At 46.6% G+C, this 13451-nt stretch overlaps 1 protein-coding gene across 1 annotated transcript in view; it reads right to left on the bottom strand.

Annotated features, from left to right (window-relative positions):
• Positions 1 to 10658, bottom strand: part of SLC4A8 (solute carrier family 4 member 8) — an 846795-nt gene extending 836137 nt beyond the window's left edge. Inside the window, exon 1 of the mRNA XM_069653405.1 lies at positions 10409 to 10658. Within this exon, the coding sequence (XP_069509506.1) occupies positions 10409 to 10522 (114 nt within the window). The 5' untranslated portion in view covers positions 10523 to 10658. The remainder of the gene's footprint in view (positions 1 to 10408) is intronic.
• Positions 10659 to 13451: the final 2793 nt, after the last annotated feature.

Genomic DNA, 13451 nt, shown 5'->3' with positions numbered 1-13451 from the left:
CTCACCCAGCCAATAGTCCCCCCGAACTCCTGCCCCCCGACCGCCCTGCACCCGCCTATCAAGATACCTCCTCAAACTTCCTCTCTCCTCCCCCCTTTCCCTTAAAGCCCTATAACCTTCTACCTCCCACTGCCCCACATAATCCTCCAATCCAACTCCATCACCCCTCAAATACCATTGTGGATGCGAGATCCTGCCCGAGTTGAGTTGATCTTCCTCTTGCGAGCCCGGGGCGTCCGCCCCGCCACTCCTCTGACGTCTTCTCGGCGGGGCCGCGGAGACCCCTGCCTGGTCCTCTTCTCTCGAGCGAGGCGTTCCGTCCTCCACCCTGTAATCCTCATCGCTAGGGGCCGTGCTGCACCCTCTAGGCTCTCCTTGCGCTGACCGAGGAGGGGCCGTACCAAAACCCTCTTCCTCCACCTGACCCGCGGGGGCTGCGCAGCGCCCTCCGCCCTCACTCAACCTACCCGGGGGGGGGGCGTTCCGCGCCCCACTCTAACCTCCTCGATTGATGGGGACCTCTCCCTCCTCCTCCCGCCTGCACTCTTCTGCAGGTATTTACCCCCTCTCCCCCTCTGCCCTGTCACCCCCTTCTGCACCCCCCCGCTAGCTCCCCTCTTCTTCCCTTGAGCCACCTCATTCTGAGCACTCCCAGCTTCCCTAGGGCTATCATTCCCTCCCTCCCTCAATGGCTGCCCACCCGATATCATTTCTCCCCCGGACGCCCTCCTGTCTATCTCCCTCCTCAACTCCTCAACCCTGGATTCCCAAACCTCCCCTCTCCCCGCCGCGGGAGAGCAAGCCACCACTGCCGCGAGAGCCCCATCTGCCGCTGCTCTCCGCTGCGGCCTACCCCCACTTATCCCCCCTTCCCCCATGGCCACAACACCGGTGACCTCCCCCACTGCCCCCTCCAACTGGGCCCTAGATGCCCTACTAATTATTTCCAAGGCCTCCCTCAAGCCTTAAGCATCAACCAACCCTCTTTTCCCGGCTCCCTGGCCAACCATTGTGCACTACTAAACTGGTTGTGCACTAAATAAATGTATCCCGTGAAAACTTAACCTAGCAACTCCTAAGCCCCCGAGCCAAAATTACCCTTGGACCTATACCCCCCCCAAAAGCCCCGCTAATAAAATGGGAAACCAGGTGCTTGAGAACACTCAACTGTTAATAAAACCCCTGCCCCAAACTATTCCCAAAATTATAAAATAATTAAAACAAAACCCTTTTTTTATGCCCCCTAAACCCTGCTATAACCCCTAACACCCCCTAGCCTTTCAATTATCCACCCCAGGCACAAGAAAAGGCCCCCAAAACCAGCAGCCCAACCAGCAATGAGGCAGAGGGGTGACCGTGTCACCCTGCCCCCTGGTGGAAAACGAGATGCACCGCACTGTCGGTGCCAACAAAAACGCACTGTCCCTTTAAAGGAACCACACCGCCCCCTCTGGCCCCAGCCTGCTACCGTGCCCCGCGTAGACTCTAAATCTGTCTACTTCAATACAACGGGCGGCCGCCCACACACGAGGAGGGCCCCGAGAGACAGCGCCGGCGCTGCGTGCACAGTGCCCAGCACACCGCCTCTAACCGCCAAAAGCACCCTGCCGGCAAGCGAACGTCGGCGGGATGCGCCCTTCCTCATACGGCACCCCCGGTCCTTCGATCCCCCCCCCCCAACAACCGAGCCTCAACCCCACCACGCACCCGCCCCTGGACCCCAGGTAAGCACACGAGGGGTGTCTTATCTACGGCACCCCTCCTACCCTATTACCCGACTCTATAACCTATTATTAATATAAAATGCTTTTTTTTTAAATACTACCTACCCGCCCACTCAAACAATTCTCCCTTCCCTACCTGCCTAACACGCACCTCCAGGCCCAGCTAATACCAGGGAAGGCTCGGGAGCAGGCAACAGGACTGACAATCGCCAAGTCCAACCGTCGCCTGCCTCCCGAACCTTCCCTGCCCCCTTAAATACCCTTGAGGGGCGCTCTGCCCCCACGGCCACTCGCTGGCCGTGTGCAGCGCCAAAAACTTCCCCGGGGGGGGGAAAACGCTTCGCGTTCCCCCCGACCCCCCTCTTTGATCTAACACTAGACACGACGGAGCTACAAACTACCAAGCAAACCTGGAATTTGGCAATGTGCCAGGATCATGCATATTTATACGCAAAACGATCCTCAACAGCACCCCTAACTACAATCAGCAGTAAGTGTGTTGTCTCCAAATGTGGTCTTTCTTACAGGGTAAAGCACCAAAAGTCCTAGAGAAACACAGGACTGTATGCTAACGCACAATTGGTGCTAATGTGTGCAGTACAATCATGGACTGTGAATCAGAACAAATCATACCCGTTAGTTGCCTAACGGTTGTACTGCTGCCATTTCCTTTCGAAAAAGCATGAAGACAAACTTAATTGAATAATTATCTTGTCTCTTCCCATTAAATTGTGTGGAGCCTCATTATAAGCTGGTTTGTTTATTGTTGTTTTGTTTCTCTGTGTATCACGCCCTGATGTTTGTCGAGTTACCGGCGTGTGATAAAACAACCTAAAATAAATTGCAGTACAGCGGCCCGCGACAAGAAAGAACGAAGAGCTATACTAAGGGATGGAAAAAAACACTCGAGAGGAGAAAGGGGGTTGAGGGAAGGGGCCATCCATCACCATACATAGTTGTGAGGCAATTCAAGGCTATAAGGTCTCTCCACGTCAGATCATATTGTGCAAATCACATCTTTTCTTGAACATCTTCTCTCCAGTTGCAGTCGTACTTGGGCTGCAAGCCAGGTTTCTTCCTCCGTCTTCCACAGTCTCATCATCACACTAGCAACAACAAGCCACTATGATTTAATGTATTCACTTTGTAACTTATTGAACACCAGTGTTGATCGCAGGATTGACCAACACTTTCCCCAACAACTAGCTTTCCCCTCGTGGATATACCTCTTCCAGGAAGCAAGCCACCTTACGAAATGACATTAGAAATTCTAACTCTTCAACCTGGTACTCACTTCAGGGAAGTTCCCTAAAATATGGACAACATTATAGAGGACCCCCATTTACAGATATGACGGCATATGTGAAAGCACCGTTCTGTGCCGTCTTAAAGAACAAAACCCACACACTTTTGACTGAGGTATGGCATAAAGGACTATACCTTCTAGGAAGTAATACTGGGGTGGAGTAAACAAGGGCAAGAACTGAAGGGGGGTGGTTTAATACCCTTAACCCAAATGTTACATGAGCTGTCAGGCAATCATCCTATAAAAAGACAAATTGCTGACACATGAATTAGGAGATGCACAAAAATAAACTGCATACAGTAAGCGGATGACCTAAAACACTGGTCTCCAAGGGAGCAAGGCCTACAACAAAGTATGGACTACAGGAACCCAGGGTACCTAAATATAAACAAAACAAGATATCCAGTGATAGATTCCGCCAAGGAAAACATTGCCATGGGGCAATATTTACCCAGATTTGCAACCTGATTAAAATCGAGCCCTTTTCCCATATATTACAGGACTGGAATTTAGAATAGTCAATGGCTTTCTATTTGTTTATAAGGTGCAACAGTATTTAAAGTTGACTTTTCTTGTCAAACTGTATAATACTTAAAATGTTTAAAAAACAGCCAATAACACCAGTCCTAGAATACGTTGGGGGAGGTGGGGTATTTTGAGGGTTTAGGAAAATAAAAATTGCCCCAATGGTGACATGTTCCGAACAACATTTTATTATAATGTTTAGTCTACTCAAATAAGCTTCTCACGAAAAACAATCTTATACAAAAAAACAAGAAGTAAAACAAATTCTCAAATCTTACAATACAAAAAAAAAAAAATAAAAAAAAAAACACTACACAGAATAACATTACATCAAAATACAACAGGCTGTTCAATTTAATTTATCCATGAACCAGAATTTAAAATTCGGCTATTTCCCCCCAAGAAAACACATTAAAAAAGCATATAACGCCAGAATTAGTTTCACCACATTGCCCCGCATGATCCTAACCCAAAACATCTTGGTCAGTAGCACTGCACCCAGGTAACGTACCCATGGTTCTGCAAACGCATGCCAGGATGATGTTGTTAAGTGTTTCCACTGGGGTAGCCTTACAAAACCTGTAATTAGTGTTGCTTAATGACTTGTACCATTTTGACCTCCTTTCCAAAGTCGCAAATTGATTCAAACGAAAGTTCAAGTATATGCCCCGAATCTTTGGACAATTAAATAAGGAAAAATACAACAGGGGCTCTGATCGATTCCTTCTAAATTTTCCCCATAAAGGGAGAAGTTACTTCCTCCAAAAGGCCACCAAAGAAATGAGTTCCAGCTCGTGTGAACTGCATTGGGCACAGAGTTGTTCAAGCCTAGAGTTCTCTTCCAAAGTAGCCCCTGAAATGTGTTAAGTGATGCCCCCAGGTCAAATGGGACAATTCCAAGACCATATAGGACAACGGGCTCAATGTTCTGGAGGTAGAACCTGATCAGGGGTTCTAAGGAGTAGCAACATAGTTCTAAGTGTATTCACTTCTTCTTGGCCAATAAAGTAGTAAATCCCCATCTAAAAAGAGTTGTCCAGGCCCCCCTAGAGGGGTTATTGACAAGGTTAAATCCTAGGTACCTGTTTGATGACACCCTTTTCAAAGGCTGAACTCCCACCTTCCAAAGAAAGGTTTTAGGACTTTTTTTGGTGGAAAAAATAAACAACCTTGGATGTTGGCCCATTGATCGTTCTATTATTTTGGACACCATAATGATGAAGGAGGTCAATTTCCTAGGAAGGCCGATTGGAGTCTTATCAAGAAGAATATCATCATCAGAAAAGGGCAACCAGTTTAGAATTAGTTTGCCCATTTGTGGTTGCTGCCTCCCACAAAGCTGCAATATCTGAGACAAAGGTTGGAGCAACAACACAGCCCTGCCTAAGCCCCACAAAGGTAAGGGCCGGGGCGGAGGTGGCCCTCTCCCTCATCAACCTGACCCTTAGAGATGATTTCCTATGCAGCAATGCAGGATCTGTACCATTTTAAGCGGCACTTTCCGCTGTAAGAGTTTATTCCAGAGGGTCTCCCAACTTAACATATCGAAAGCGTTGGACAGATCTATGGTGGCCATTTAGACTGGGCCCGCCACCCCATATTTTTACAGTTGCCGAGGGGTTTGAGATAATGGTGCCATTTAGGGAGGTCCCCATACCAGGTCAAACCCTACCTGATGCATAGAAAGAAGGTTGAGATCCTTTATGTGTTGGGAGATGTCTCAGCAAAAGAGAAGCAATGATTTTACTAGAGGCATCCAAAAGGGCGATAGGTCTGAAGTTCTTCGGCTCAGACATATCGCCCTGTTTGGAGATGGAAACAAGCCATCATTATACCCAAGTATTTGGGATAGTACCCTCTTGATAAATACTCTTATGGAGAGTCCACAAAAGGACCCACCCATAGCTCTGGGTCCTGCTTAAAGAGCAGTGGCAGGATACCATGGGGGCCCAGGGTCACAGATGGCTTTGCCCTCCCTATGGCCCACCGTACATTCCCCTCATCCCAAGGACTGACCCCACGCCCCAGGCCTTCGAGCCCCGATTTTGAGGGACAACCACTCGCGCTTGTCAATAGGACGAGCAAATTTATTCTGGAGGCAACCCAGCGAAGTGTGCTCTGGTATATCACAAACCTCGTGTGGCAGAACCATCTGAGGTTTGCATCACCGTCAACCAAAAGTTTGCATGATTGTTCCGTGCCAGTGTTTTTTATATCACCTGGTTGGCTGCGATATGGGCTTGCCGTCTGCATTGGGTGACCGTTGTGTTATAGCGGGCTTAGATTTTCGTCTTAGTGGCCACATATTGTAAAGTTTAACCCTGAATTCCACAAAGAATAAAGTGATTGTCTTACAAACGGTACAAGTACCAACTGATGATCAAGTCAAGATTAATGGGGACAGCAACGAACACACACCTGTTTAGATCTACTTAGGAATAATTCTCAGTATGTACAATGAAATACTGCCCATGAATTGTGCATTCAAGATCAACTCCAAGGCACGAACCTCCAAGTAAGACTCTGAATTAAGGTATTTGACTGCGTTATCAAACCTATGCTTCTGTATGGCAGTCAAGTGTGTGACCCAAAGTACACCAAAGGCGAGCAAGACGGGAACTGTCAGAAACGTGACCGAGTCCTTTTGTGGGCAAATGGATCCACTTCTCCCTATACCACCCCAAGTAAGAAAAACAAGGAAATGATATTAAAAACCAATTCCACAAGAGGAGCAGATTCACAGCGCTTTTAGGTGGACATACAAACCAAATCCTGCAGAGAGAAACCCCTGATAAGAGTACAAAAAGCAGGAGGTGGGGTAAAACTGCACATCGGTGGATTATTAGCTATAATTTTACTCAGAGAATACTTAAACGATATTGTACTTTTAAAACTATATCATTTATTTGCTTTAAATGATTCTGAAACGTTGCTCCATTTCACAATACCCATGCAGAATTGTACTTTCCTGATGCTGCTTGAACACAATTCGCTTTTTGTCTCTCGTTTATTAGTTTGTTTATATCATCCTTTTGGATTTTCCTGCTGGGAAATTTTTGTGGAAGAGATCTGTGAATGCTGACTCTTCACTGTGCAATTGTCCTTTTACATGTCCCAGCTGGTTATATTTTGAGGAAGACATCAATGAATGCCCATTGAGCACTAGGCACTTTTTTGTCTGACCTGTAGGATTTTCTGCAATTGGGACGTGCAGCAGAAGACCTACTGGTCCAACCCTCAACAGCATCCAAGCTCAAGGACTCGCAGGTTTTATAAATATTAGGATATTGCACCAGTAAATGAGGAACGCTTTGGCAAAAATGTTCAACCCATGAACCAAGCTAATGCAGAGAGGAAGGGGCGAGGGACAGGACGAAGGCAGCGAGAGACATCTAGTTAATGAGGAAAAGAGATGACAAGAGATCAAGTTTAACAGATCCGAGCAACACTCTAGACCACTCAGACATATGTACATAATTCAGTAACTTCGGCAAATTACCTTTCTTTATGCCCGTTCGCATTACTCGTGGTTCACACATGCCAATTATACAACTACATATTAAGTTACGTTTTTTTTTGTTGTGGTTCCGTAAACTGATGGCCATCTTTGATATAAGGTTCCGTAAACTGATGGCCATCTTTGATATAAACATACCCGTATTAAGTAACTCAATAGCGATGTCTGCATTTTGAGTGTCTCCTGTGCCTACACATTAACACATACTGATGGCTATGGTTTGGTTGACACATACTGATGGCTATGGTTTGGTTTAGTGTAGACACATGCAGAGCTTTCCACCACCTACATACTCATGGGAATTCTGCTCATTTATATAGGACATACAAAATGATATTTTAATATAAAGTTTCATGTCGGATCACTCTGGCTTATAAGCACTGCTATATAATAGGTGTTATTCAACTCAATGATACTCAATTTCTTGACGTCAAATGGAGGAATGGCCAAGTCGGCTGTGCTGGGATTTGGAACTTGGCAAGTACAGACTAGGCTCATGCCTCAGATGAAAGCTTAATTCACCGAGTTAGCCATCTGGTGCGTGCATATATGGATTTATTTATTTGTATGGTGTGCGCAGTTTTGGTTAAGTTGGCCTCCCCCATAGAAAGACCCCTTTGTCAGATGCCTGGCCACTGTTCAACAAATCTTGAGGAAATCTTTCTCAACAAAATGGACTGCTACCTCTGAATTCTTTTTTCAAGTTCTGGACAGTACTAAAGCTGATGCCCTGTGGTCACTTCCGGTGGCATAAGAATGCCCGTGCCTGGGTTTAGACAATGGTCAATGAAAACTGGATCCTGGCATAGCTGCAGTGCACTTTGAGTGTCTTGAAGGCCAGGCACTGGGCACACTGTCCGCGGGGCATGTATACAAGCACCATGCCTGGGGATGTTTTGGGCTATTGGATGCTGCAAACAGAGTCCCTTTAAATTAAGTTCTTTCACTGATTTGCAAAGGTTTATCAGGTAGGTGTAAGTGGATCTAGGTCACCTGGCCTAAGCACCACCCACCTTCTTAGCCATGCCTCTTCCTTCCTGCTCTTAACTCTTAGATCAAGGGCGTCTCTCGCCCGGGCATCCAAAGTGAAGGGCAATTCCTGTTTGGACCTGTTCGGACCAGGAGGATCCAGGTTCCGACCCCCTGCTAAGACAGCAGGTAAGCACTCACCAACACATGTTTACACCCTCTGTCCCCACAGGCTATCCCCACCCTCGCTGGTCCCCCGAACACCCAAGTTGTTCCCTTTTACCCCCCCCTTCTCGCACACAAGAGTCTGTCCTGATACATTCTGGTTTCACCATCACCGTCTTGTGGCCAATGCTGGATTTTACTTTTATGGACTTCATTGATTCACGGTGCGTCACCCTTTCTTAACTCTCGTGCTGGACTTCTGTGCATCTTGTACTCATGGTGGCCCTGAATCATGCTGTTCCCATTTTCATCTTGTATCCTGGCTTGCTAAATTATGTGTTACTACTGACTTCTGCAATTGTATTTGCTCTCCCCTCTTGCTTCTCCACTCTTTTTGAGTGTTTACTCTGTTCTCTCCTCCCATCCCATCTCCTCCCCTTACTTTCTTCTATGCACTTACACTATCAGAATTGTCCCTGGACCTAGTATGATAGCAACCTCGTCTGTCGCTCCCCCATCTCCTTACTGTTCCCTCCCCTCCCTCAAGCACTATCTGAAACATTGTCAGGCCTAGTACGACAGTCGCTTGTTTTGTTCCTCCCCTCCCTTTCTGCACCCCTCTCCCTCACCTTTTGTTTTTCTCCGGCTCTACCAGAAATGTCGTCAGGCCTAGTACGGGGTAGTCGCCAGTCTGTTTCCATTTCCTTCCCACTCTCCCCCGCCCTTCCTTATCTATGTCTTAGCTCTTGCACTATCTGAAAAGTCGTCAGGCCGAGTATGATAGTTAATTTCACATACTTACTGTTCATGGCCTGTAAGAATGTCGTCATATTTTCCCTTGTTCCCACCCTTGCCTTGAAGGGCTTTGAAACACATTGTGTATAGGCGCTATATAAATAAACATATCATAAATTTACCCATAAAATCCCTTTAAACAAAACTGTATTCCACTGGTGTCTGATGGGGAAATTATATATGTTTTTCAACTGTTCGTACACATTGGATCATTCTGCATACACGATCACAGGCATTTTGCATCCACATGTTGTTACGCAAATATGTATTCAGTGTACATAAATATTGCTTTCACGGTTCACATTTCGCGATGTCATATTAAATTATGTATTTGATATCACGCACGTGTACAATGATATTAAAAATGGCACTAAAGGAAACACTTAGCACCCATTGTAACCCCTGCTACACATAACCTTCTTCGTGCTGCCTGTGTCACCAACAGCAGGTAGAAAAGGGGGTGGGGGCTATGAACTGCTGCAGCCAATGACGCGCCACCTGGCAACAGCAAAACGCAACTCGGCCAAGGAGAGTGGGAGACGGAGTTCAAAACACACCGATGCTCTCAGACATGTGCAGGCAAAGAGACAAGGCAGATGGGTTAGACTGCAAAAGAGGAGCCCGCCCAGTAGGTTGCTTCGTCTGCAACTCGTTTGTCCGGGCTTTTGAATAAAACATACATTGAACACGTGTTACTCTTACTTTCAAGTGGTACAAAGCGGAAAGGGGTAATTAATAAACGCCAGTGGTATTTTTGACTCTCAGGGTCGCGGGGGCTGCCGATTCATAAGCCGTTCCGCGATAGGATGACCTCCAAGGGGTGAATATATGCTTCGCGATAGGGGTCGATCATACCGGGCCCACCTCTGCACCCATGTTAATGGATATTTCCACTGAATTTATATTCATGAAATTGTGCTCGTTCGTACAAATAATTCTATATAGGTGACACTCTGCCTGTAGTGATACACATAACCAACACAATAATATCCTTATGCGTGTATCCCCCGGGTGTATACTGGTTGCAGTCTGGACATCAGTACCCAGATGGGTACCTATAGCGAATGCGTTCTGCTCCTCTAAATCGGTATAGGCGTAGCGGTTGTATTATGTACCTATAGATCGGCATAGATTCACGTAGAGATCGATATATGGATTTTTACGGTCCATGCAGCGACGGCGTGCGGTTGGGGGGCGTTCAATACACCACACTCGGCATTATGCACCTGTACATCAAGATGCGCATTTCGGCGACATGCTGCACTTTGCCATTGTGCGCTCATTTCCCCTTCATATGCATATTGGCGGTGTTATTGCCCACCCGTACTGAGGTACACACAATTAGGTTCATTCTGCACCTGCAGTCGTGCCAAGCCCCGCCCTCCCCCATCGCCAGGCGCTGCATACCTGGTAGCTGAGGACGCTCTCGGGCTCCACGCTCACCGTTGGGTGCTGCATGGCCAGTGCGGAGCTGCTGCTGCACCGCAGGGTGCTGAGGGTCTTCAGAGAGACAGAAGACATGATGGGCGCGCCGCCAGCCCCCGGGGTGCCGGCTATCCGCTACCGCAGTCCCGGCCGCACACACCGTCCGCACCAGTCTCCATCCCTCCTACAGCAGCGCGCTCTCCCGGCTGCCAGCACCAGCCTGCAAAACAAGCCCAACCGCCCTGCAGAAAAAAGACTCAAGTCAAGCCCCGCCCATGGGACTGTTTCAATGGGTTAATGAGCTGCGGTTACCAAACGTACGCATTCCCACGATATGTCAGATGAGCGATTTCGTTATGTGTTCTGTTTAGAAAAGTTGACATGAAGACCGTTTTTTTACTGTATTTCTCTAAAATACCCCCTTTCCTATTGTAATTCAATATGAAAATACAAGGTACCGTCTTTTTGCGGCAACAAGTCACTCTTGGGTGCTCTCAAATCATCAAATGCTATATCTATGAAACCTGGATCATTTGTAAAGTCCACACCCATCCCCGCCATCCTGCTAACGTTTAAAGAGGGTTCACCTCTGCTATAAGTAATCTTGCTTAACTTGAATTGTCTATTCAAATGTGCCATCAAAACAGCCCAGTTGAATCAAAGCAAGGACATAATACATTCATTTAAACACGAGGGCAAAATAAGATACTCTATAAATAAAACGTATGCAAACAGTGAAATGAATTATCTCCCCCCTCTTGGCTAATAACTTGTTTGGTCAAATAACTGCTTCAAGAAAGCAAAGGCGTTGTGTATAGGTGTAGGCATGGATTTGGTTGCTACTCGCAGTTATGGCTTTAGTGGAAAGGGTTGAGTTCTATTTATAAGCATTAGATTAGATTGTTGAGGCCAACATTGTACCCGTGGTGCTTACCAGGTGTGAGACTCGCGCACAAATAACAAAACTCGAGGAGCCAGAGACACATGCAGTAATGTGTGGGTTGTGTAATGTCTCTTGTATCAAAATGAGAAATCGGAAGGAATGGTACATTATGACTGATGCTCAAACCTAACCATGCAGGGCCAGCACGAAGCAGCAAAGTCTGTGCGGTTGACCACCAGGAACTCGCTGACAGGGAACTCGCAGGCAGCAGCTCCAGCAAGCAGGCCTCGAGAGTGGCGTGTGGCTGGTCTGCTTCCCACCACAATGTCCTTCTTCCTCTCCTCGCCGCTTGGAAGGTCCTGCAGATTCCCCAGCGTTCCCTGCAAGGCACCAGAAACACACTCCCCGCAGTGCACTGCACGCAACTACTCCTTTCTTACTTGAGGCCCAGCCAAACACTCCCCTTCCACCCTCCTCTGATGCCCTTGGCTGTTGGCAGAGCATCTACACGGCCTATTTGCGGTGTTCATTGAAGTAAAAAAAAAATAAATCCTGACAAGATCCTATTATTTTGTAAACCTTTAGGTGATAAAACGGTAATGGGTGACTTTTTCTCAAGAATACACGCAACACAAGTTAGCAACCCAAATCTGCGCATTCGTATGGTCCATTAAAAGTCACACAACGGCTTTGTAAACTATTGCCTTTATCTTCGTATTTGCTCAATTGACACACACACAAAAAGGAGTTTTTTTGTGTGGAACGTCATGTATAATAAGCATGCCTGGGTCGAACAAAAACGACATCTACGTGACCTTATCAGACGTGTTTTGTTGTTGCGTCTTCAAGTCTTGAAAGTAGATTTACAAAAACCAATGGAACCTTTTCACTCTTTTCCACTCCACTTGAGACAAATACAGTTACAATCATACTCTGTTTGCTTGACTTAAGTTTATAAGGATTTACATATTTGTCATGTGTTTTCAATGATTTGTGAACTTTTCATGACATGTCAATAAAACATAGTATTCTTGAAATCTGAGCAACACATATTTCTATACACTGGGAAAATAGCACTGGGACTATATGTGGAGAAGCACCTAGGTTGCAGAATGGTCTCAAATTCCGGTGTAAGTACTTTAAAAAAGTATGTTATCCTGGGACAGTCATTTGATCTCAACGTGTCTTATCTTCCAAAATTAGAAGGCCCTCCATGTGACTCACTTCACAGCGCATAGCATTCAGAGGAAAGGTGGGTTAAAGTGCACAAACGGCATTCCAAATGGGGGTTGTGATAACTATGTATTGACTTTGAGTTCATGTCGCTGAGCAGGAGGATCTAATGCGCCAGGAAGAGAGAGGACGACTGCTGGTGTTAGATGCCCGCAGAGCATCTATCGCTCCGAAACAGCCCTCTGGAAGTCTGACAAAAGTCGTCAATGTCACAAGAAAGGGCCTGCAGTGAACATTTTGGCTACCCATTGAACATAAGGACAATGGTTTAAAGTGACCTGTGTGGTCGATACTGCTAATATATTGTAGGCTGTCACCTGCGGCACCCGTGGGGCGGGCCAGCAGCATTGGAGGCTTTCTTGGCTAGAAAACATACAATCTGGCCTCCTCGAAAGGGAGGAGAAGGAACTAAGGGCCTGATTCACAGAGCGTTTTCCTATGGGGTTGCACTAATATAAAACACTTCTGTGAATCAGGTCCAAAGTGTTGAGTGGTATAGATTCTTATTAGTCCCACTACTGACGCTCCAGGCTGCCTCTGTCTGACAGAGCCATGCGCAACAAGGCCACCAATAGTGCAGAAGAACGCTATACAAGACCACTTTCCTTACATTTTTGCCCGGTTTCTAGGTCCAATCTCATTCATAGCAGAAGACACGTAAGCACTGCAATACCCGTATGACTATTCCGCAGCATGCGCAACATCCTCTTTGTCATTGGTTCATCAAGAATTGCCACCTCGCAATCAAGAAACATAGCAGCGGGTATTTGTATGGACATATTTTCAGAAAAACGCCCACATTTAAGCCTCAGAGGCTGTATTGTTATCTCTCTCGATTTTATCACGAGCTTCATGACGTTTCTGTGAATTTGTGAACGCTTACTAATCAATGCAGACATTTCGTGTATT

The sequence above is a fragment of the Ambystoma mexicanum genome, chromosome 3q, assembly GCF_040938575.1.
Source record: "Ambystoma mexicanum isolate Mex_15411 chromosome 3q, UKY_AmexF1_1, whole genome shotgun sequence".
In the NCBI taxonomy this organism is placed as follows: Eukaryota; Metazoa; Chordata; class Amphibia; order Caudata; family Ambystomatidae; genus Ambystoma; species Ambystoma mexicanum.
Note: the sequence above shows the minus strand (reverse complement) of the source record. Positions and strands in the feature narration are given on the sequence as shown.